At 42.1% G+C, this 24425-nt stretch overlaps 1 protein-coding gene across 6 annotated transcripts in view; it reads left to right on the top strand.

Annotated features, from left to right (window-relative positions):
- Window positions 1-24425, top strand: part of CABIN1 (calcineurin binding protein 1) — a 96941-nt gene that overhangs the window by 41062 nt on the left and 31454 nt on the right. For 5 of the 6 annotated variants that reach the window (XM_072145256.1, XM_072145249.1, XM_072145241.1 and 2 more), the window contains exons 23-28: window positions 2116-2377; window positions 5237-5497; window positions 6307-6458; window positions 7457-7635; window positions 13855-14031; window positions 14176-14495. In XM_072145256.1, coding sequence (XP_072001357.1) covers window positions 2116-2377; window positions 5237-5497; window positions 6307-6458; window positions 7457-7635; window positions 13855-14031; window positions 14176-14495 — 1351 coding nt within the window. The remainder of the gene's footprint in view (window positions 1-2115; window positions 2378-5236; window positions 5498-6306; window positions 6459-7456; window positions 7636-13854; window positions 14032-14175; window positions 14496-24425) is intronic. The other variant, XM_072145263.1, reaches the window with a different exon arrangement.

The raw sequence follows: 24425 nt of genomic DNA on the forward strand, positions 1-24425 counted from the left end.
CGTGTATTATACAGCCTGCCCCCGTGTATTATACAGCCTGCCCCCGTGTATTATACAGCCTGCCCCCATGTATTATACAGCCTGCCCCCGTGTATTATACAGCCTGCCCCCGTGTATTATACAGCCTGCCCCCGTGTATTATACAGCCTGCCCCCGTGTATTATACAGCCTGCCCCCGTGTATTATACAGCCTGCCCCCGTGTATTATACAGCCTGCCCCCATGTATTATACAGCCTGCCCTCATCTATTATACAGCCTGCCCCAAAAAGTATACAGCCTGCCCTCAGTATGCCTAGCGAATAATAAAAAAATAAACTTAATACTCACCCTCCGACGATACTCACCTTTGATGCTTAGTGGCGGCTCCCGGTCCTCGGCGCCGGCGGCTCCTGATCCTCTGCGACGGCTTCTCTCTCCTATCTTCACTTGCCGGCAGTCGCGTCCATGCGACCTGCCGACGGGCGCACAGTGCGATGCGGCAGTGTCGCCGCTGATGACGTCATCAGCGGCGACGCCGCTACATCATATTGTGCGCCCGCCGGCAGATCGCATAGACGCGACTGCCGGCAAGTGAGGATAGAAGAGAGAAGCCGCCGCCAAGGACCGGGAGCCCGCGCTGAGGTTCTGAGTGCCAGAGGGTGAGTGTTAATTTTTTTAAATTATTATTGACTCGTGTATAAGCCGAGATGAGGTTTTTCAGCACATTTTTTGGGCTGAAAAACTCGGCTTATACACGAGTATATACGGTATACAGTTTCGACTTACATACAAATTCAACTTAAGAACAAACATCCGGACCCTATCTTGTACGTAACCCGTGGACTGCCTGTACTCACATGATGAAGTCATTATAAAACCCACCAAAAATTATGATTTTTACCTATATTGTCCCACATATAATGCAATAAAAAGTTATCAAAAACCGTATCAATACACAAATGGTACTGTTGTAAAGCACAGAATTTCCTGCAAAAAACAAGCTCTCATTTAGCCATATTGACCAAAAATTTAAAGGGTTATTTGGAAAATGTGGATTTTTTTTTCCCCCTAATGAGGTTTTAGTGTACAAAATTAGTCAAACAATGTAGACAAAAATATAGAAATTTGACATTACAGTTATCCTACTGACCCATTGAATAATTCTAAATTATTACTTTGGGTATAGGGTGAACACCAAAAAAACTAAAACAAAAATCAGTTAGTGTTTTTTTCACATGTTTTTTCTATTCCCCCCTCCCCTTCTAAATTTCACATCCATTTTGTTTTAATTATTATGAAGATCTCAAAGGGTTAACAATGTTCCTTAAAGCTGTTTTTAGTAGTTTTGGGGCTGCAGATATGAAAATGGAGTGAAACATAATATTTAGTAACTTATTTAGTTTGTAAAACTATCTGAAAACAAAATAATTTTGATAATGGTACATTTTTTTTTTATCAAGGATTGTAAACCAAGAACATTGATATGCAGGTGTGTTCCCCCTCTGACCAGATCTGATCTTCTTTTATCGTCTCATGTCCTTGTTTTTAAGAATAAAAGATTTTACAATTATGCAAATTAGCCTGTGGGACTCCAAACTTTATTAAAGCCTATGGAGCCCAGAACCACTTCATGTAGTGTGACCCGGTTGACATAATCTAAGGTGCCATTACATTAGCACAGTCTACCCCATGTATGTATCTGATCACATGAAATCACAGCAGCCTCTAGGTTCTCTTTAATGGCAGAAATATCTATCTTATTCCCTTTGCTGGTACCTGAAGCGTGATTACAAGGTGCCATCATCCGAGGCAAGGATTAATAAACTTTCTGACAATGTAGAATAGACTGCACCTCATGAGAACGGCAGTGTGTTCTGCAAGCAAACAAGTGATCGCATGTTCAAGTCGCAATATTGGACTAATAGACACTGTGCAACAGTAAAGAGTTAAAAAAGGAAAACAAAAAAAATTATAAAACGTAGAACACTGCCACCACGAAACATACATAAGAAGATAGAAGATGTATTATAACCTTTTTGATAGTATTGTCTCTTGAAAGCATCTATAAATGTTGCAGTATTTTAGCATATACTGCACTCACATCTATCTTTCCATGGATATACTTTGTGTTGCAGGTTTGATTCTTGGGCTGGCATGGCCCTGGCAAGAGCAAGCCGTATCCAGGACAAACTTAACTCCAATGAACTGAAGAATGATGGACCCATATGGAAACATGCTACTCCTGTGCTAAACTGCTTTAAACGGTCACTGGAGATTGATGCAACCAACTTGTCCTTATGGATTGAATATGGCACAATGTCTTACGCACTTCACTCATTTGCTTCTCGACAGCTCAAGCAATGGGCCACCGAACTGTCCCCTGAGGCTGTGGCACATGTAAGTTTTATATGATGTATTAAAATAATAAACCAATGGGGGTTTTCTGGTTTCCAGGCCATTTTTCCTACTTATATCCTCCGTAGACATTTTGGCTATTGTTTTTTTCAGCAGGGCTTGATTTAAAAGATGGAAAAAATTGTTGTTTAAGGGTGATCATAAAGATATAATAGATCTCAAGGAGAGCGCAAATAAATCTTAGTTTACAGCACTGCTGCAAGTAATCACATAATCGTAGGTGGAAGATGGGAATGACGGACAGAATGACTCTCTTGTTCTCCTGACAACCCTAAATACAGATAAAATAGAGTAAAATATCAAGGAGCACCAAGAGATGTGCTTCCGGCAATAGGGGAACTGTATGTGCCAGAAAGACTGTTGCATACAATAGCAATAGTTCATGGAAAGCTTATCATATGTCTACTAACCTCCTATCAAGGGTGATGTTGCACCCTTGTATTTAAGCATATCATGTGTGATTCCTCCCAGTAAACATTAAGGTTATCAAGTGCTATATTACATGCTGAATGTGTGTATCTAAGCATGGCTTGTGTTATGCTATCTACTGAGTCTATGTAGGTCCTAAATATATCATGTGCGACATTGCATGCATATTGTATGTTTTATCTGGGGTGTTTGATGCAGTCTACTGTCTGTGTAAGCATGTGAAGTGTGATACAAAAATAGATACGAAGATTGAGGGAGAGCATCCAGACACTACTGAGATAGTAGAAGGATGACGGTCCTTCTAGTGAGGGACCGTGGAGTGTGAGCTACAATGAAGGGTGCACTGGACTTCATGGCCACGCCCATGGGCCCCCCAAACAATCATTTAAAAATCATTTACAAATACAATTTAAGATTTAGGCCACAGATTTTCACTTGCAATCTTGTGTGTCTGTGTAACCAAGGAGCTGACAAATTGCCTTTAAGGCTGGATTTATTTTTCTGTATGTTAGATCTAGTTTAAATATAGGACAAAAAGCAAACCTCTCACCAGGAATGTCATTTTTAGCTGGTGCCTGGTTCTAATAGCCTACCCTATGTTGACTTTAAAAATACCTTTGTCCACATAGTACATCATTTGAATATTTTTTATATTAATTTAATTGACATTATCTGGGTCCCTTCTGCCAGCATGTGGTGAGTCCCTGGGCAGGGGCAGCCTGTGTGTGCCTGTGTCTCCTCATGCATTCTTCCTCTCCTCCACACCACCCCCTCCCTCCCCTGCTCAGTGCACAAGACAATAAGGGGAGAGGGAGCTGCATGAGTGTGGAGCAAAGGAAACTGACACTGGCACAGACAGGCTGCAGCTGTCCTTCTCGCCCTCCCCTTCCCGGGACTCATCACATGCTGCTGGCAGGGAACCAGGTAATGTGAATTAAACTTGTATAAACCGACAAAGGCATTTTTAAAATGACCATAGCACAGGCTATTGGAACCTGTCACCAGCTAAAATATAACATTTCTGGTGACAGGCTCGCTTTAAACAACCTTCAATGTTACAACCAGTTAGATATTGCTGATTCAGCCTCCTTTCGGGGTAACGCTAAATGCAGAATGAGATTATATATTTAGATCACAGTAAAAACTTTTCTAGTACAGTGTGGAATAGTTAGAACTATATTTAGTTACCATAGAGAGAGCCTATTGTATGTAATTTAATATCTAAATTGTTTAAGGTTTTTCTAAACTGGAGAGCCCTTTACAGGATTTCAGACAGTTTGTTGTTTCTTTTTTTAAGCCAACTCCTTATCTCATATAAAAATAATAATCCTCTTTATATAATCTTTATATAGATAATAATCTTTATATAATAATCTTTATATTCTGTAGCGCTATACTATAATAACCAGCCAATTGGCCACTTCAGGATAGGACACAAACATCTGTACTTGGAACTCTAGATGACATAAGTAACCATAAGAATAGATAAATTGTAACCATTGGGAGAAAAATAACAAAACCTATGATCCAAAAGAGGGAGTGCTAGAAAAAAACATATGTAAAAGGGGGGTGAGGGAAGAATAGGGGGGAAGGGAGGTTGTACACGGTGGCTTTCCTACTCCAGAGGGTTGTATCAGGAAACAATAGAAAGCAAAAGGTCTTAAAGCTCTAACCAAAATCTGTTGACTATTCCCACCAAACACGAAGGAAAGAGTTTGATAGGCGCCATATAGCACATGATCAATACTCTAGAGTAGTCCATATGCCCCCTTCCACACTTGCGTTGCAGTTCACGTCAGAGTTTGATCAGGGTGCGATCAGGGTTTGGTCAGTGTCTCAGTTTTTCATGCGCATTTTCACTGCAACTTCAATGCCTTTTTCACGTAATGCGCATGAAAAGGACTCAGGACTGAGCTCTATCTTTTCTATGGCAATTGATGCGTGAAAAACGCATTGCACTTGCACATGTCTCAGAGTTCAATGCGTTTTTGATGCGTCTCCATAGACTTGTATGGTGGGTTTTTCACGCGCATGACTTGCAAAAGTAGAGCATGTCGAGATTTAAACGCGCATGAAAAAGAATGCAAGTCTGAAAAGACCCATTGATTACAATGGGTCAGAGTGCAATGCAAGCTCTGCGCATCAAAAGCACACGCAGAAAACGTGCGTGAAAAACGCAAGTGTGAAAGGAGCCTATGTCTCCACTGTTTTACCTCCAGATCCATTCCCATATCCGTCACCCATCTAAGCATATAGGAAAGTTTGGCTTTGCTGTAATAAAAATAAAAGAACAATTCTGTTCCCTAGGAACCAGTTCTGCACAGGTTAATGGTGTCCTTTCTGGTAATGCTTATAGTAATAATGTGATAAGGGTTAGATTGTATAGTAAGGCTACTGTTGCTTTATTTACAGTTAAAAGAGCGTCGGAATAGTATGCTGGAGACGGCAAAGCAGTGTTTCACCTCTGCTTCCCTCTGTGAAGGAGATGGGGATGAGGAAGAATGGTTAATTCACTATATGCTAGGCAAAATCTGTGAAAAACAGAAGGTTGCTCCAGAATTATACCTGCAGCACTACAAGCAGGCGGCGCACTACCTGCATGAGGAGGCTGCTCGCTATCCTAAGAAGATCCATTATCATAACCCACCGGAGTTGGCAATGGAGGCTTTAGAGGTAGGTAGAGGTTTTTTTTCTATTTTTATGTTACATAGCTGGCGGTTTGTGACCACAACTGTTAGCTATAATGGTGTTGGTCCAGAGGGAGCCGTATTCACCGTTTCCATTTAGTGAGAAAGCCGGTTTATTATGATGTTTAATTAGAAGTGATGAACCCAATTTTACAAAGAGAAGGATCAGTAAATGTACAAAAAGGTTTTCTAGTTGATTCCATCTGTAACTTTTGTTAAAGAACCTTTTATTCCCATCTTTGAATCATGTAAGCCCCATTCTGAATCATACAGTTGCCCTCTCTGTAAGTCTTAAAGGAATGTAGAAATGTCCTTCTATTTCGCCGTGTTCATTACAAGATAAACCATGTATAAAAGAAAACCTCTACTGAATGGTGCATAAAAGTTAAGGAAATTGTGTGCTGGATGCCTTTTTACATGTAAATAACATTGACGGTATATAGAATTGTTCTCTTAAATCCCTTGCTCATCCAGTCCATTCCCTTCCCTGGTTGAACTTGATGGGCATGTGTCTTTTTTCAACTATATGAACTATGTAACTATGAGTTGTCGACTTTAATGGAAAGTTAAAAGGACATCTACCACCAGGATGAAGGATTGTAAACCAAACACACACATACTGCTGTGTGCCCCCTCTGGCAGGATCTGCTCTTCTTTTAGCTTTCTGTCAGAGGGGACACACACTAGTATGTCTGTGCTTCGCTTACAACCCTTCATCCTGGTGGTATATGTCATCTTAGCTACATTTGTGATAGAAACTGTTAAATTTACACCTTGTATACTATCTATCGGCAGGTTTATTTCCGTCTTCATGCTTCTGTCTTGAAGCTGCTGGAAAAAAATGAGCAGGAACTAGATCCCAAAATGTTATTCACTGTTATGAAGGAAGCCACTGAGGGACCGTTTGCTAAGGGAGAGGAGAAAAATGCACCAAAAGCCACAGAGAAGTATGATTACTTTATATAGATGTGACCATATGTTCTATAGATAGATGGATATGTGGGTGTCCGCGTAGTGTCGCTAGTACTTGGTATAGGTTACACTTTAAATGAGATGATACCAAGTGATATGATGATGAAGAGGTTGGCTGACTGCTTTGCCCCCCATACCTGCCAAGCTTTGAATAAAGCAGTTGAGTTTATACAGATGGGTTGCTGGTAGGGGTATACTTCTCAGCAGCTATGTTGTTTTATGAGAGTACCCCATATTAGCCATAGACCCTTATTATTGTTTTAAATAAAAATAAAGGAAGAAGTTAAGTTTAGTTCTCACGCGGGGCCTCCTCTATAGTCTATAGTGCCGTCAATCCGTAAAAAAAAAAACGTTTTCCCACAACCAGCATCTTTGTGCCTCTTCAGAATGAAGCCGCTCTCTATGTTTGGCACAGAAGGTTTAGAAAGGGAGAGACATTTCCCCTATGTTGGCTGTTGCAGGGGATATGTAATATTACATGGCAGGTTTTCAGGCGAATGGCGAGCGCACCAGAGGGAAAGAAGCGCATAGAAGCAGTAACCCATTATATTTATAGAGGGTGTCCCAAGGAAGCTTCTGCAGGCTGTGAAGTTCATATAACCTAATCCCCATGAGGAATGTTAGATGGCGTTCATTGAAATCAAGGAGTGTTAAAAATACTATGTTTCTTTCCCTACACTATCCTGGCAAGGGAAATTCGGTTTTGCTTGGCATGTCCTCTGGTAGAAATTGAAATTGGATCTACTATGTCATATGAGGGTTGTTCAAATCAAACAACAGGCAGTGAGATGCGGCATATGTGGGCATGGCTGGGCTAAAACCATTCTTTTTACTCCATTTCCGGCTTATTATTTAGTCTGAGAACATTTTAAACGTTTAAAGTATTTGTATTCTTGCTTTTATATCTTTGTGTATACATTAGTTTTTGGTTCTGTTGTCTGATATTCATATTGTGCTTTTGTACATAATTTAGGGAGAAGCACAGCACTCTGGATGAGGATTCTCACTCTTCTGCAGGGACGATGCCAGGGCCCGGAAATTCCATTCCTTCCTCCTCTGGTCCAGGTCTGACATCTCCACCTTACACAGCCACTCCGATTGACCACGATTACATCAAATGTAAACCCCCCCGTCAGCAGGCCACGCCGGACGGTACAGTCCCCCTTCTCAATACGACCAGCGCTGGGCAAAGCTCTGATCGCTGGGGAGATGTGTTCAGGGGAGCATCTCCTGGCCATCACCTACAGCTCTGGCTGGCACATTGGGTGACAGGGAAATGTTGCTGCTCACTAACCTGCTCCTTACCCCTGTCTGCTGGATGCATTTATAATGTGACGTGCAAAGTACCTCATAAAGGCGTCTGCCCTGCATAAGCCAAACCCAAACGGGACTTTATATGTATATTTAAATGTTTTAACAAAAAGAAATTTAGGTAAAATATCATATGATGAAGTTTTAGATGCCACACGTAGTTGTAGGCTATGTATAGATGTGGGTATTCGTGAACACGAACAATAGAAAAACCTGTATGATGGAAGGTAAAAATAATTAGATTTTCCTTAGTATTGTGTTTGGTACAATTTTACAGATGATATATTCTGTGTTTCCCAAGGTGCACTCTGTCCCGTTTGGAGGCGGCTCTGACTGTCCTGAATGCCTCTTTTCCATCTGGCTGGTGGGGGGAGAAATGCATGATGACGGATTGGATTGTCCTCTTGCTTGGCCCAGTACTATTAATGCTCTTCTACAAATGATCACCTCTTACATATTTGCAAACAATCCTAAAGTGCCTGTGCAAGATTTCCAAATCAGATGCATACACTACATGATCCATCATCGTACACTGTGATCTGAAGATCTCCTTTACTAATCCAAATTTCCCAAATGCTCTTTTAATTACAAGTACAAGCCTTAAATGTTTTGGAGCTTGTCATTTGTTCTGAACTCAATGAGCCCGTTACTGGTGTGCTATGCCAGTCGGCCTATCTGGGACATGGAAAAGTACCATTACAATGTGAAATTTGCTGAGCTGGGCAATACAATTCTGTACTGGTGGGAATTGTTACCTGCAGGCTTGGCGTCTGTTATCCCAATATGCCTGAGTGTATTGATGTGTATCTTTCACATAAGCTCCAAGCTTTTCCTTACCTTTTGTTCTTTACCTCCCTGCTTTAACATGCTGCTTCTGGTCTTCTTATACTGAATGATAAACTTTATAACAGTGATGTCATATAGATGTATACGTAGATGGTAATAATGTTTGTGCATGGCCTACAGCAAGATGTAAAGGATTATTTATGTTTTTATAGTTATTTTTCTGATGCAGCCAGATTTGTATATTACATTCTATATATATATTTATATATATGCTGATCAGCCAGAACATTAGCTCCAAGTAGAGTCTGATAATCTAGGAGCTGGGCTCTGAGTAGAAATAGAGTAGAACCCATTGCAATCTAAGTAAATGCCTCAACCCTAGGTATCTCAGCAAAGTCTCACAGTATGTCTGCCTGCTTACTTTCTTCCCACAGTACATGCTGGTTCCATTGCTTCCCCCTGGTAAGGGGCACATTTTGCGCTAAAGTGCATTGTCCGACGATAATGCACTCTGCCACGATTCACTAACATCGTGCGCTCGGTATTGTGCATCTGTCGCTTAAATTCCGTGCTCAGTCCGAATCAGTTGGATCGTCTGATGGCACACCCCCGATTTCTGTCACATGGAAGCCAGCGCAGCTGGGACAAAATTTGATCACGTGCGACATAATCCCTGCGCAAAACCCTGTTAAATACCTGTCAAAGCTGCGCAAATCCCGAAAACGGCAAGCAGACTGATGAAAGTGCAATCCGCGACCCCTAGTAAATAAGCCTTAAAATGTGATTCAACAGACTAGGCCTCTATCTTGGCCCATTTCTAAGGCTCACATGCTTATAGTTTAATTGTACTCAGCAAAAACCGACCCATCAACTTCAAGAACCGACAGCTCACTTTAGACGACTTTATTGCTAACACCATGACATGTGCCATTATAAAGGAAAAACCTGTGCCAGAACCTGACACCTCCGGACACTCTGTAAAATGTAATGTTCTGGCTGGTTAGTATACATACATTTTCAACCTTTTACCTCTGAATAGTAAAACTTCTATATAAACAGAATGCATATTTAATAGATAAATCTTTCTACCTAAGCCATGAGTCTTCTGAGAAAAGAATTTTAGCCTACACCCTTTACCTGGGTAAAGCCTTCGTTCAGTTACAGGTAACATTGAACTGCCTTGTGTACAAGTGTGGTTTTTTTTTTACATTTATTTTCAAAATATGGTCCAGAATAAGTGCGTATTGAGAAATTCTGTATTCAGAGTTTATCTCTACTATTCTATAGTTTATGCCTCAGCCTCACTTAGGCATACTTAGCTGTTTAATAGCCCACCTATGGCATTTGCCTACTCCCACAGGAGTGCCACATCCCTACCTCTTTATTTCCTAAATTCAACTTTCATCTGATAATAATAAAATTCCTCTGATTACTGGTGCAGTAATAAACCGTAGTCACTAAAGTAATAGAGACCGGCTTCTGCTTGCCAAGCAGAAGCCTATATTAGTGTCATTTTTGTGAGAACCCTGATTGAATGCACTACAAATACAAAGTACATGTTGGACATCTAATATTTAACACGTAGGAGATACAGTAGGTCTATTAACAGTCAAATCCCTGGCGCGAACTTTGTACCTTACACTGGAGAATGAAACGCCACTCAGTTTAGATATACAAACAGTCCCCAGGTTAAGTACAAGATGGGTTCTTTAGGTTTGTAATTAAGTTTAATTTCTATGCAAGTCAGAATTGTGTATTTTATAATTGTTGCTGTCATGGGAACAAGGATTATCAATAAAACTTAATTATAGGCACCTTATAGCTGATCTTTGCAGCCTGGGACTAATGTAAAGCATCCAGAGAGCCTCACCAGAGGTCACAGTGGGCAGGGAGGTCCGCCTGTAACTAGGGGTCGCCTGTAAGTCAAGTATCTCATAATATATTCTCTACTGGTCCCCAGTTACAGCTTGAATCAAACGTATGTAAAACGGTCAACAAGCTTCTTAAAAGAGCAGTTCATGATTTTTTTAAATTTGTATCAATGAGAGTGGGGTCTGCATTAATGGAGCACATCCACTGTACAGAGAATGGAGCCGTTTGCTTCGGGGTCCGTGCAATGTGTTGCCCCAGGCAGGCCACAGACCCACACAGTCAATCGGTTCAGCAGGGGTTTGGCTTTTCAAAAACTGCCTAGATTTCCATGCATATTTTACTTGTTTTTTTTGGGTGCCTTTTGCATTCTTGTAGATAAACCTTTGGTGAAAGTTTCTGTAAAAAAACATAAATGGAGCATATCTTGTCATGGAAAACACCAAATTTGCCCCAAGAATAAGCCGGAAAAATGAAACCTTGCTAAGGCGGATTTATTGACATCAGTGATACATGTGGTGCTTTTAAACCACCCTTTAAGAGTCTCTGTGTTATTCAGTAGTCCAGTGTCTGAACATGAGGAGTTATCACTAATGACTCTGAAATGGGCTGAGATCTTTGTTGATGTCTTTTAATCTGAAGTTTTTAGAAGTGAAGAGCTGATTCTCTGATATATATATGGAGTTCCCTTTTCTGCCCTTTACAAGACTTGTATTCTATATTTTCTGTATACAATATTTTTCTGTAATTTGCTGTTGTCTTGGACCAATGTCGCCCCTGTATAGAGCTTCTATGAAATCTGCCATGGAATTCAACAATGTGAAGGCAGATAAGGAGAGTAAGAGTCATTGTGGAGAAGGAAGAACCATGCCCTCATTAGTTGCACCTCAGGATGTACCATGTGCTGGAATGGAAAGTAACATTGGTCAGAGACTGGCATAGTTATCAGTATACCTTGCTCCAGTTTAACACTAATTAACCCCAACTTAGTTTGCCTTGATGCCCACCATGTTTTATGCCATGTTTTTGGCAAACTAGGTGCAAAGATTGAGAATTTAGGCATGCCTTTATTATGATAACTAACATATGTTTGCAGACTTTGTATAAGTTAAAGGGAACCTGTCACCAGGAGACCCATTTTTAGCACTCCCCCAGTCCCCACAGAGCATAGTACATACACTGCCAAAGTGTTTTTGTATGAAAAATAGGTTTTCCAGAAAAAGTTATATTGTACCTTTCATTAGCATCTGCTGTGTGACTAGGCAGTTGCCTTTTGGGAGGGGCTGGAAAGGAGCAGTTCTCCCCCCCCCCCACCCTTGGGAAACAGCTTCTCCATGTGACCTTTTCAAATATATGAGAACACCCATCACTGGGCTTAGCGACGCCCCCTGCTCCTCTACAGCCAATACCGAGTGTGGGGAGTTATTCATATATTTGAAAAGGTCACATGTTTCCCAAGGGTGGGGGGGAAACTGCTCCTTTCCAGCCCCTCCCATTAGGCAACTGCCAAGTCACACAGCAGATGCTAATGAAAGGTACAATATAACATATCTTTTTTTCTGTAAAACCTATTTTTTTATACAAAAACACTTTGGCAGTGTATGTACTATGCTCTGTGGGGACTGGGTGAGTGCTAAAAATGGGTATCCTTGTGACAGGTTCCCTTTAAAAAGACTGAAAACTAAAAATGTAAAAGTATAATAATAGATGGTATTAACCGATATTATATTTTATTATGTAAAAGCTGGATGATCCAAAATTACAATTCTCGGAGCAAGCTCTCTGAAAGAGCTGGACAAGCAAAAAATGCTCGGCCCAGAAGCCTTCAGAATTTAGACTCCAGCTATGGACTATAGTATAGCCTGTAAATTAATGTACATCAATTTAGTATGTGGTTTGTAAAATGCTTTTAGGTGAACACGAAGCTATGATCATCCAAATTATCAGCTAGTTTGTTAATGGATTACAACGTTTATTAGGTGGATATGTTGCCAACCATATGCAAACTGTATGAAAACTAAAATATTAAAGAACACCTACCATGAGGAACCTATAATCAGAAGAAGATCTGATTCCTCCTGCCTGTCTTTGCCCTCATCTCTAATTTGATAATCCTGGCCCTGGGAGCTAAGGCTAGTACACGCCCCAGTAGCCTCTGCAGTTACGGTAATTTGCAAAATAATAAAATCTTTTTTTTTTAACAAATTGGGTTAGGTTCCAGGATTATTAAATTACAGATTAGGGCAGAGGCAGGCAGGAGAAATCTATCATCACATCTACTTCTGATTTGTAGATTGCTCATTTCCTTTAGGCTGCATTCACATCACGTTTTGCATCATATGTTGTAGGGACCCACAGGAGGATTACGATATGTCCTTAAAATTTATGGCACAGACATATCCTACTGTACTCCCCCTGCGATTGGCTGCTGTCGATGAATGGGGCGTTGCCCCAGTGATATCACTGTCCTAATATGGACAGCGATATCTCTGTGTCCTCCCTCCTGCTGAGCGATGTATGCATTCGGCTGGGCTGTGGGGAGAGATGAAATGCGCTGCAAACGCTCCCCATAGCCGTCCATTACCTCCACTAAGCACATATATCGCTCAGGCCGAGTCTACAGGATTGAAAGACATAACTTGCTTTTATTAGCGGACAGGATGTGTAGTGGCCAGACGGAGGCAACAACTATGCCTCCATCTGCCACTATTTGGCAATGTATACATTGGGTGCTTTCCTGATATATACACTTAGTGTATATACAAAAAATGTGATGTGAACCCAGCTTTAATGATTCTTTAGGCCTATACAAAGCCGTCCATTACAGTCCATGGATTGGCGCTCATTCTGGGCAGAAATTGGCATTTGTTACAAGACCCTTAAATGGCAAAACAATGTGTACCCATGTTGCTCACGTGTTTCTAAGAATTATTATCTGGTCAGGGATACAGGATTTTAAACAAGATGGCTATATTTGCATCCGCTTGTGTAGATTTACTTGTGAATCTTTTTGAAAATAAAATAAATCCTGTGATGTATTACAGGATCTGTTGAATCTAATAGAATGACTGTAGCTTAGAGTAAGTAATAATACTATAGTGGTGATAATATCAGCTCTGTCTATATAACTTGCTGTATTTCCTTGTCACCGACTACGATACTAAATATTCTATCCTTTCATCTAACAATCTGTCTATCTAGGTCTTAAAATTTTGGATCTAATAATGCTCTTTACCTAATGTAAGTGACCATGCTTTTTGCCTATGGAGGATGTCAGGTGATGTTTGTTGAATGGTCCTTTCCCGTCCCTTGTCCTTGGCTCTTGCTGCTTATTGTTATTGCTTGTTGGTGGAGGGCTGTCTGGAAATTGGTGACTTGACTCACGACTTGTCTTTCTTCTCTTAGACCGCAGCCAGGACAGCATAGCAGTTGTGCTTTCAGACTGTAGCTCCACACAGGACACATTCACTGAACCAGCCAGTTCACAGGACAGCTCTAAGGGAATCTACTCCGAAAAGAAGTCCAGTTTTTCCCACAACACATCACATTACAGGGATGTCCAGCTAACGACAGATGAGAAAGGTAATTCCATCCTACACCATGTGAATGGGTCAGTCACTCGCCATGTTGTTTGTCTCTATTATGGTCAACTTTATATAAATTATGAGTAAACTAGTGTAAATTTCATAATAATAATTCTACCATGTAACATTCTAAAATTTACAGGAAGGACGGAAGAACAAGCAGAACAACCAGACACCCCAAACATGGCAGTTTCTCTGGAAGTGCAAACTTCCCCGACCTGCAGCACACCAATAAGATCTCTTCCACCCCCGTTACCATCAGGAGAAACTAAAAAGAAACCAGAATTGACTGGAGATGTATCCGAGTACCCCCAGAGTTTACCTGAGGGTGCTGAAGAACAGCGAAAAGTGTTAATTGAACAATGCATCACTGCCTTCAAGTTATGTCTAGGCCGCTTTCCCCAGCACTACAAAAGCCTGTACAGGTTGGCTTACCTGTATACTAGCAGCAATACTCACCTGGTAAGAAATGTGAAACATTGTATGTATAAGGCTTGCTAAAGTGTTGCGATCCTCGATTCTGAAATCTGTGCAGATACCAGAGGTTTTAAAGCTCATTATTTGACATTTCAGCAAAAAAGGGCAATGTAAGAAAGGTGGTTACTTGATGCTGCACTTGGACCAGATTAGGGTAAAAAACACCTGAGGGGTCCTTTTTAGGAGTAATGAAATTTTTACAAGCTCTACCAATGTGCATCCTTTGATATATGGCACTCCACTTTTTCCAGCACAGTTTGTTTTCCTGGCCTTTAAAACCTTGGAGCAATCTAAGCCTATACCTTAACATTGTTAGTACAAATGGACATGCATAATCCTGCACGATGACCTTAGAAGCCTTTCTCAAATAGCCGTGGTCAGTTGTTACACTTGTACCAGCCATTTAACCCTTTAGATGCCACTGTCAATAAGGACAAGCAGTGTCTAAATGTTAGATGGTAAGGCTCCTCCCTTAGCATTAGCACCCTTGCACTGCATGGTGGTCATAGCAGTAAGGGGGCCATGAATAGCCTACTTGTCAGGTTTTTTTTTTTTTTTTGTAAAAAAAAAATATTGTACATTACCTAATCATAATGACACCACAAATGAAACTCAAACTGTATGAAGAACAATGGAAAAAGAAATAAGAAATTTACAACTGGTCCTGTTAATAAAAAAATAGTACTGATGGCAACAATGTAAAGTTCTAGGTTGTCTGCTCCAACTAGTAACTGTTCAGCTGCCAGTGGAGAGCCCAATGTGTAAAGACTGACTGGTCTATGATCCTCAATCTCCCATCTGACCACAGGACAAAATACTATGAAGTAGTTACCTTAAAGTACATCTACCACCAGGATGAAGGATTGTAAACCAAGCACTCTTGCATGCTGGTGTGTCCCATATGGCAGGATCTGCTCTTGTTTTAGCTTCTTTTGCCCTGGTTTTTACTAAAAAAAAACTATTATGCAAATGCTTTGGGCTCCCTAGGTTTTAATTGAGCCCAACGCCCCTCAGGCTCATTTGCATTATTTTCAAAGCTTTTTTTCTTAAAAACAAAGGCATAAGAAGCTGAAATAAAAGTGTGTCCATGCAAAGGCGGCACACCCCAGCATGACACTGTGCTTGGTTTACAGTCCTTATTCCTGGTGGTAGATCTCCTTTAAGGCTGAAAGTGCATGATCATGTGCAGCCCATGGAAACGGACCTGTATGATGGCCTGATCCCATGCACTGCACACATTGTAGAGAAGGGGAGTCCTTGCATTAAACCAAACTACACTCACCGGCCACTTTATTAGGTACACCTGTCCAACTGCTCATTAACACTTAATTTCTAATCAGCCAATCACATGGCGGCAACTCAGTGCATTTAGGCATGTAGACATGGTCAAGACAATCTCCTGCAGTTCAAACCGAGCATCAGTATGGGGAAGATAGGTGATTTGAGTGCCTTTGAACGTGGCATGGTTGTTGGTGCCAGAAGGGCTGGTCTGAGTATTTCAGAAACTGCTGATCTACTGGGATTTTCTCTGAACGCACAGTACGTCGAACTTTGAGGCAGATGGGCTACAGCAGCAGAAGACCACACCGGGTGCCACTCCTTTCAGCTAAGAACAGGAAACTGAGGCTACAATTTGCACAAGCTCATCGAAATTGGACAGTAGAAGATTGGAAAAACGTTGCCTGGTCTGATGAGTCTCGATTTCTGCTGCGACATACGGATGGTAGGGTCAGAATTTGGCGTCAACAACATGAAAGCATGGATCCATCCTGCCTTGTATCAACGGTTCAGGCTAGTGGTGGTGGTGTCATGGTGTGGGGAATATTTTCCTGGCACTCTTTGGGCCCCTTGGTACCAATTGAGCATCGTTGCAACGCCACAGCCTACCTGAGTATTGTTGCTGACCATGTCCATCCCTTTATGACCACAATGTACCCAACATCTGATGGCTACTTTCAGCAGGATAATGCGCCATGTCATAAAGCTGGAATCATCTCAGACTGGTTTCTTGAACATGACAATGAGTTCACTGTACTCAAATGGCCTCCACAGTCACCAGATCTCAATCCAATAGAGCATCTTTGGGATGTGGTGGAACGGGAGATTCGCATCATGGATGTGCAGCCGACAAATCTGCGGCAACTCTGTGATGCCACACAGGAATGCTTCCAACACCTTGTTGAATCTATGCCACGAAGAATTGAGGCAGTTCTGAAGGCAAAAGGGGGTCCAACCCGTTGCTAGCATGGTGTACCTAATAAAGTGGCCGGTGAGTGTATATGATGTAGGGACTTCAGTGCAGGCACTGTAACAGCTGCGCTCAACAATTTCCGTTAGCTCCATTGAGATGTATGTAGCAGAACGATCATGTGTGGCTGTCTGCTCCATTACTCTCTGGGAGCAACGAGGGGTCCAACTGAGGTAACTGGGTCCCCATCAGACCCCTCTTTTTCATGATCTGTGGGGGTCTCATCACTGAGACCTTCACTGATCAGCAAGTTAGAATAAGAGTTAGAATAACATGAATAAGAGTGTCTGCGGACACTAGAAACGCGTAGGCGAAGCCAGGTTACCACCATCTGTCATAGCTCGCTGATGACTCGCTGATACAGGCGGTTCGTGCATTTTAAGCTGTATTACCACAAGCATTATTTCAATAAAAGAAGAAGTTTTACTACTTACCTGGGTCAAGCGCTGGATTCATTTCCTGTTTTACAAGTCAGCAAGTTAGACCCTATCCTGTGGATAGGGCCTAACTTTGATTCATGGGAAAACCTCTGTAAAGAGGATCGGTCACCAGATTATGACCACACTGTTCAACCATGCCTGCTGATAAAGGGTTACAAGTCCTCCCCATATCGCCGACAATTAGCTGCCAATGAAGCACTGTACCTTAATTAGACGGTTTTCTGATATGCAAATTAGCTTTTGTGACTCATGTCTGATATCTGTGACTCCTCTCTCTCTCTCAGGCTGGCAGTGAGTCACGCCCACTTATTCTGACTGACAGCTCTGTGTCTCTTCAAATCACTGCTCTGCCTCCTTGTACTCAGGGACCGTCTGCTAATATTCAACTACAGAAATATAAAGCTCTATTTACAGATGGGAAATATTGTGTACATTTTTTTAGACGGTGCCTTGTGTTACATTCATGGCATGTGACCAGAGACATCATCGCAGATCTCTCAGCCTTCTAAGACTAGCAAACTGTACACCATGTATGTGATTACATGAAATCACAGCAGCCTCCATGGACTTCTACTCTTCCCCATCCTCCATGGAGGCTGCTGTGATTTCATGTAATAACATACATGTATGGGGTACAGTTTGCTATTATTAAGAGGCTAAAAGACCTGAGATGATGTCACTCTGGTCACATGACATGAACTATGACCAATAAGGAGGCATATCAAGGGTAGTATTAGATGGGAGGAGCCAGCCAAGCAGGAATACGCCCCATCTGATGCCAGGTAATTTAAAGAGAAGCCGTCATGCAAAATAACCCCCTAAACTAAATATATTTTCATAAACTGCCATTAGAGAGCATTGCCTCTATCCCTTCATTGTCCCTCTACATGCCTGTAAACCTAAGCAATGAGGTCCTAAAGCTGTATGCAAATGACCTGTGAAATGTCCAATGAACCATTAGCATATTCAAGCTGTCCACTCTATTCATGAGTGGGAGGCACAGCCACACCCCCAGTGCATGACTGACAGCCTGTATAATGATGTGAGGCTGTATATTGATGTGCTTCCTGGTGCTGGTGGCCACGCCCCCTGCAGCCTGTGTGTACATGTGTGTGTGTGTGTGTGTGTATAGGAGAGATACAGCAGCTCCAGGATGCAGCCATGTTACAGCAGAACATGTCAGATTCATGTGTAGCTGATGTCTGTGTCTCTCACCTGTATATTAGGAGGATGCAGCATGTCAGCAGATGCAGCGCACACACTAGCCATGCTTTACTATACATTACACACAGACATGAGCAGGGGGAGGAGAGGGGAGGGGGAACAGGGGTGACATCACTGCCTCTGACCATGTGACCAGCCTCATTTACATGATAAAAAATAGATGATTTTACAATGAATAATGTATGAAATAACTAGATAAAGGCTGGGATGGGATCCTTGTGAGCTGCTCCACAGACCTGATGACAGGTGTCCTTTAAGATAAAAGGTGATTTATGTGGATGTAAGCCAAACAATTTTTAGCTAAAATAAGGGTGTCAGTCAGTTAATAGACCTCTATAGCAGTGATTTTCAACCTGTGTGCCGCGGCACACTAGTGTGCCGCGACACAAGGTTGAGTGTGCCGCGGGGGAAAGATCCCCGGTGTCGAGCTGCCGCCGCGCCCCCGTTTTCTGCGCCCATACTTACCTCCATGCCCCGCGCCGGCGATCCGCCCGTCTTCTGTAGCTCCTGTACCGCGCGGCCCATGTCACGTGACTGACGCGACCTGACGTCAGGTCGCGTAAGTCACGTGACCAGAGGCGCGCGGTGCAGGAGCTACAGAAGGTGAGCGGATCGCCATTAGGAGTGAAGGTACGTGGAAGAAGACATCAAGGGTAAGTATATAGGGTTATTATTTGTATAGGGAAGGTAGCTAGGGTTTTTTTTTATTAGTAAAGGTAGGCTGGGGCTTTTTATTTGTTAAGGGAGGCCTTTAGGGCCTTTTAATTAGTAAAGGGGGGCCTCTAGGGCCTTTTAATTAGTAAAGGGGGGTCTCTAGGGCCTTTTAATTAGTAAAGGGGGGTCTCTAGGGCCTTTTAATTAGTAAAGGGGGGTCTCTAGGGCCTTTTAATTAGTAAAGGGGGGCTTCTAGGGCCTTTTAATTAGTAAAGGGAGGCCTCTAGGGCCTTTTAATTAGTAAAGGGGGGCCTCTAGGGCCTTTTAATTAGTAAAGGGGGGCCTCTAGGGCCTTTTAATTAGTAAAGGGGGGCTTCTAGGGCCTTTTAATTAGTAAAGGGGGGTCTCTAGGGCCTTTTAATTAGTAAAGGGAGGCCGCTAGGGGCTTTTAATTAGTAAAGGGGGGCCTCTAGGGCCTTTTAATTAGTAAAGGGAGGCCTCTAGGGCCTTTTAATTAGTAAAGGGGGGCCTCTAGGGCCTTTTAATTAGTAAAGGGGGGCCTCTAGGGCCTTTTAATTAGTAAAGGGAGGCTTCTAGGGCCTTTTAATTAGTAAAGGGGGGTCTCTAGGGCCTTTTAATTAGTAAAGGGGGGGCTCTAGGGCCTTTTAACTAGTAAAGAGAGGCCGCTACGGGCTCTTAATTTGTAAAGGAAGGCCGCTACGGGCTCTTAATTTGTAAAGGGAGGCCGCTAGGGGCTCTTAATTTGTAAAGGGAGACCGCTAGGGTCTTTTAATTAGTAAATGGAGGCCGCTAGAGGTTTTTATTAGTAAAGGGAGGCCGCCAGGGCCTTTTTATTAGTAAAGGGAGGCCGCCAGGGGCTTTTTATTAGTCAAGGGAGGCAGCTAGGGGCTTTTTATTAGTAAAGGGAGGCAGCTAGGGGCTTTTTATTAGTAAAGGGAGGCCGCTAGGGGCTCTTAATTAGAAAAGGGAGGCCGCAAGGGGTTTTTTATTAGTAAAGGGGGCCTTTTATGACTGTTTTAGTGTCATTTTGTGCTATTTTAGTTGGTGGTGTGCCCCAGGATTTTCTAAGTATAAAAAGTGTGCCGCGGCTCAAAAAAGGTTGAAAATCACTGCTCTATAGGAACCTGTCACTGGCTGTATATATGCAAATGTGGTGACATGGTTCCCTTTAATACTGATCGTGTGCTTTCGTCCTAACACTGCACTGTACTTGATCGATTGATGTGCTGTGCTTATAATATCCTGGATTGTACATTTGTCAATATGTTTTTCTTCTTTTTTTATGTGATTTTTTTTTTTTTTTTTTTTTTAATAATTTGTTGGAATACTTTAAAGTTATTGAAATTGCACAAAAGGAACACACATGTAAATTATACATTACATAGATAAAGTGCAGCTTTACGGATTTAGATAGAAATGGCTGTGTTTATTTGCTGCTCTTAGATTTTATGTCTGCCGTTTACGCTGAGAAGACGCCTTCTGTTATTGATTTACCAAAGTTTCTCTGTCAATCTCTGATTAGAAGTTCCATCAGCAGCCAACGCATGACGGAAATTGACAGATTTTTTTGACTAGTGTTCCTACGGCTTGAATTCTCTTGCATAGCAGCGGTATGTTTGTAGTGATTCATCTTGTATATGGGATGGCAGACCCCTGGGAGCACAGCTATCCTCCTACAGTCTGTCAAGCCATGACACTGGAGTTAATACAGTCGCTGCCTACACATTATATGAACTACCGTAGTAGTTCCAGTGAGGGGATGGGGGGATCGAACAAATTAACCTCTCTACATACTGCATTCTACATGACTCACTGTATCCTTTTCTTTGTTTTAGAAAAACCTTGGAATAGTGAGTATGATACATCTGATTTATGTTGCCTAAGGGTAATTCCGAAGACATGTCAGTTTACCATCACTTTGTAATCAGTGGGACTGACCTTTGGGACCCTCACAGGTCTGAGATTAAAAGGGCCGCATCGTTGGCAGATTTGTTTCTCAGCAGTGCTGCTTTATCACCCAGCAGCTATCCTAGTTCACTGTAATGAAGCTGCATTGTAGTTCCCCCATAGTTGTTGGCCAGGCACGGCTATACAGTGAAGAACTGCGAGGCTTCCATAGCTGATGCATCTTCATACTGTGGACTAGTGAGGGTTCCAATAAAACTTTATTGAAACTTTGCACGGTTATCATTGACACTTGCATAAGTGTTATGCTTTCAAAGAATGGCTCAAAGGAACTTGTATGGGTACAATGATTTCAGAAATGGGGGTCTTTATATGGCCCGTGTTTGGGGCCATAATCTGGCCTTATAAATTTTGGGCAGATCACGGTCCCCACAGAGGTCTATGATACCCAGGCACGGTGTGTGTGACTGGGTTGGGTGGTCATACTTCAAAATATGGAGCAGGCCTTATTTTTTGCCTGAATCATAGTTTTAAAAACCACATTTTCGGGTGTCTGTGGACATCCATATGCTTCATCAGTGACCTCAACACATCACAAGATTCATCTACTGTTTGTGCTGGGTCTCTGCTGAGGCCTGTTATTGGCTGCACAGTGACCTTCCACAAATGGGACATTACTGCTGACGTCGCCCGGGGAAGTGGAGTAGAAGGAGGATTTGATCACTTATCAAAATTTGATCACTTGATCAAAATATGCTGCAATACTACTGAATATACATTGCAGCCCTATTCCGCCCTACATCAGCAGTGTGTAACAGGAGATATACAATGACAGGATCTGGGCCGTCATCCCTTGTGATTATGGCTCTGGATTAATGGTGGTAGTTTTCTGAAATAAAAGGAAAGCTTAGCTTCTTAGCCATTACAAATCTTCCAAAACGCACTTACCCGGTCCATTCGCGATCCAGCCGCGCATTCCCTGTGGAGGATTCGGGTCTTCTGGCGATTCACTAAGGTAGTGCGCCCGATGTCCACCAGGTGTCGCTGCTGCGCTGAAGTCCGTCGGAGTTCACCAAGCTACGCTGGGTGCAGGTATGTGCGTGTTAAGCGACACTTTTTTTGTTGTTGTTTTTTTTAAATACGGGGGTTTTTCCGAATCCGTCGGGGTCTCTTACGGCCACGCCACCGGTTGGTTTCCGTCTTGTGCATGCCGCCGCCGATGCACAACAATCCGATCACGTGCGCCGAAAACCCGGGGCAATTCAAGGAAAATCGGCACAAAAAGGAAAAAATTTGGGTAACGTGCCGGAAAAAAACGATTCGGGCCCTTAGTAAATGACCCCCAATGTATCTGCCCCTTTTCCTACGAGTCATCTGCAAAAATGTCAGTGCAAATATTATTTCCAAGGCAATTGAGAGAAAAGAGACAGATAAGGGGAGAAAGAAGAATTTTCCTCTGATTAGATACATTATTCAGCTTCTTCTATCAATTTATACAAAGTTTGTTGAAAATCCAGTGATTGTTCTGAGCCTAATTTCAGAAGCTGCTGAAAATTATGGTGCACAGTAACATCTGCTCAAGGCAGCAGTGGAGTTCATTTTCTAACTTTATTAGAGTCCAGAATTCATTAGATTGAATGCATAAAGGCTATGTACTCTATCCTAGTCCTTCCTGATCATACTGACATTTCCCTAGTGATCACAAGTTGTAGTATATGCCTTGACTTCTAGAGAATGTAGTCAGATGTTGATTTGGGAATAAGGGGAGTGATGAGATGAGAAGAGACAGGAGCCCTGATGGAGGGCAGGCTTCAGCAGTGTTGCTGGCAGCTTGCATGTGTGCATCAGGTTAATGCGTGCAGAACTATTTCTGTGTGTGGGCTCTGTGCAGTTTGTCTGGATGTTTGCTGTACAAATGCTTTGGCCGAAGTACTGTACACAGTTTATTATTTGACACGGTTTTGTTTTGGTAACACAGATACATTGCCAAGCCAGCAGTAAGTGTGTTCAGCTCTTCTTCCTAAGACACTGGAAGATGGTAGGAATGCTTAGTTCTGCTCAAAGATAGAACTGGAATCATCATAATAAAGAAGAGGCCAGAGATTAAAAGAAAACCTACAACAAGCATGATAAACCAGGGGCACTTAGTCATAGATTCGGGCACATGTGGTAGTTTTCTTAGATTTGTCATGCATGGCCTCCTTTCTTCTAAGATCAACTTTTAAAATTATGCTTATGAGCCAGAAGTGCTCCTGGGAATGTTACCAGAGCCCCTCCATTCTGCAGCTTCACAGATTGTTAAAGTGTGCAGGAGCACTAACTACTTCCTCCTTCTATGTGCTTAAACTCCCTGCTGATGTGAGATTACATTAAAGGAAATCTACCACTAAACTTAGGGTAAATTAAACTACAGGTATTCGCCTATAGTCCCCTTCTCCAGGAATTTAATCTTGACACGCCTGGATCGATGTAAAAAAAAAAAAGTTATAAAAAGCACACTGGAGCTCCGGGACGTTAATTATTTTTGCCTCTCGGGTGACGTCACCTCCCTCACCCATGCAGGGAGAGGAAGGTATCTATCGTGCAGGAGATGTGAATAATTAATAGCACAGAATGACGGTCCTAGCATAGCCTCGCTCCAGGCTGCTTTTTATATATCTGCAGAATGAAGCACTACAGAAGAGGACTTTAGGTGAGTATATGTAGTTTAATTTTCCTTAAGTTTAGCAGTAGATTTCCTTTAAGTAGAAGGAGATGTTATGTGCTGAGGGAGAAAGAGGGGACGAGTGAGACAATGTAACAGCTTGTGAAGCTGCAGCATGGAGAGGCTCTGTTAATGTCTTCGAGAGCCCTTCTGGCTCATTAGCATAATAAAAGTTGATTTTAGAAGAAAGGAGGCCATGAATAACAAATATGGATCTAGGCACTGTGACTGTGGTAATCCTCTTATGAGTGAGGGTGCGGTCAGATGCAGTTTTTGAAACCAAAAGCCAGTGTGGATCATAATCTGTTGAGACAAATAATTAAAGGTGCTGCTCCTCCTCCTACTTTTACTCCATTCCATGTTTGGGCATCAACAACTGCATCTGAAAAACTGAACCTGTGACCGCACCCGCAGTGTCCCTGGTTTATTATGCCTGAATTAAGTAGATTTCCTTTAACTTGATGTGGATTGTAGATGGATTTCAGGGTCTTGATATTTGGGTAATTTTCACATTATTTTTACTGGTTGGAATCAGGATGGGCATTTCATGTCAGTTATGTCTTCTATCTATTTTGTACTTGGAAGCTGTATTCTGAATGTGCTCTACATTGAGAGGCCAATAACATGAAAGTATGAAGAAAGCCTGTGTCTAATCATGGCTCATCATTTTACGAACACTTCTACATTGTAGCAAACTTTCAGAAAGCAAGAGAGATTTG

The sequence above is a fragment of the Engystomops pustulosus genome, chromosome 1, assembly GCF_040894005.1.
Source record: "Engystomops pustulosus chromosome 1, aEngPut4.maternal, whole genome shotgun sequence".
NCBI lineage: Eukaryota > Metazoa > Chordata > Amphibia > Anura > Leptodactylidae > Engystomops > Engystomops pustulosus.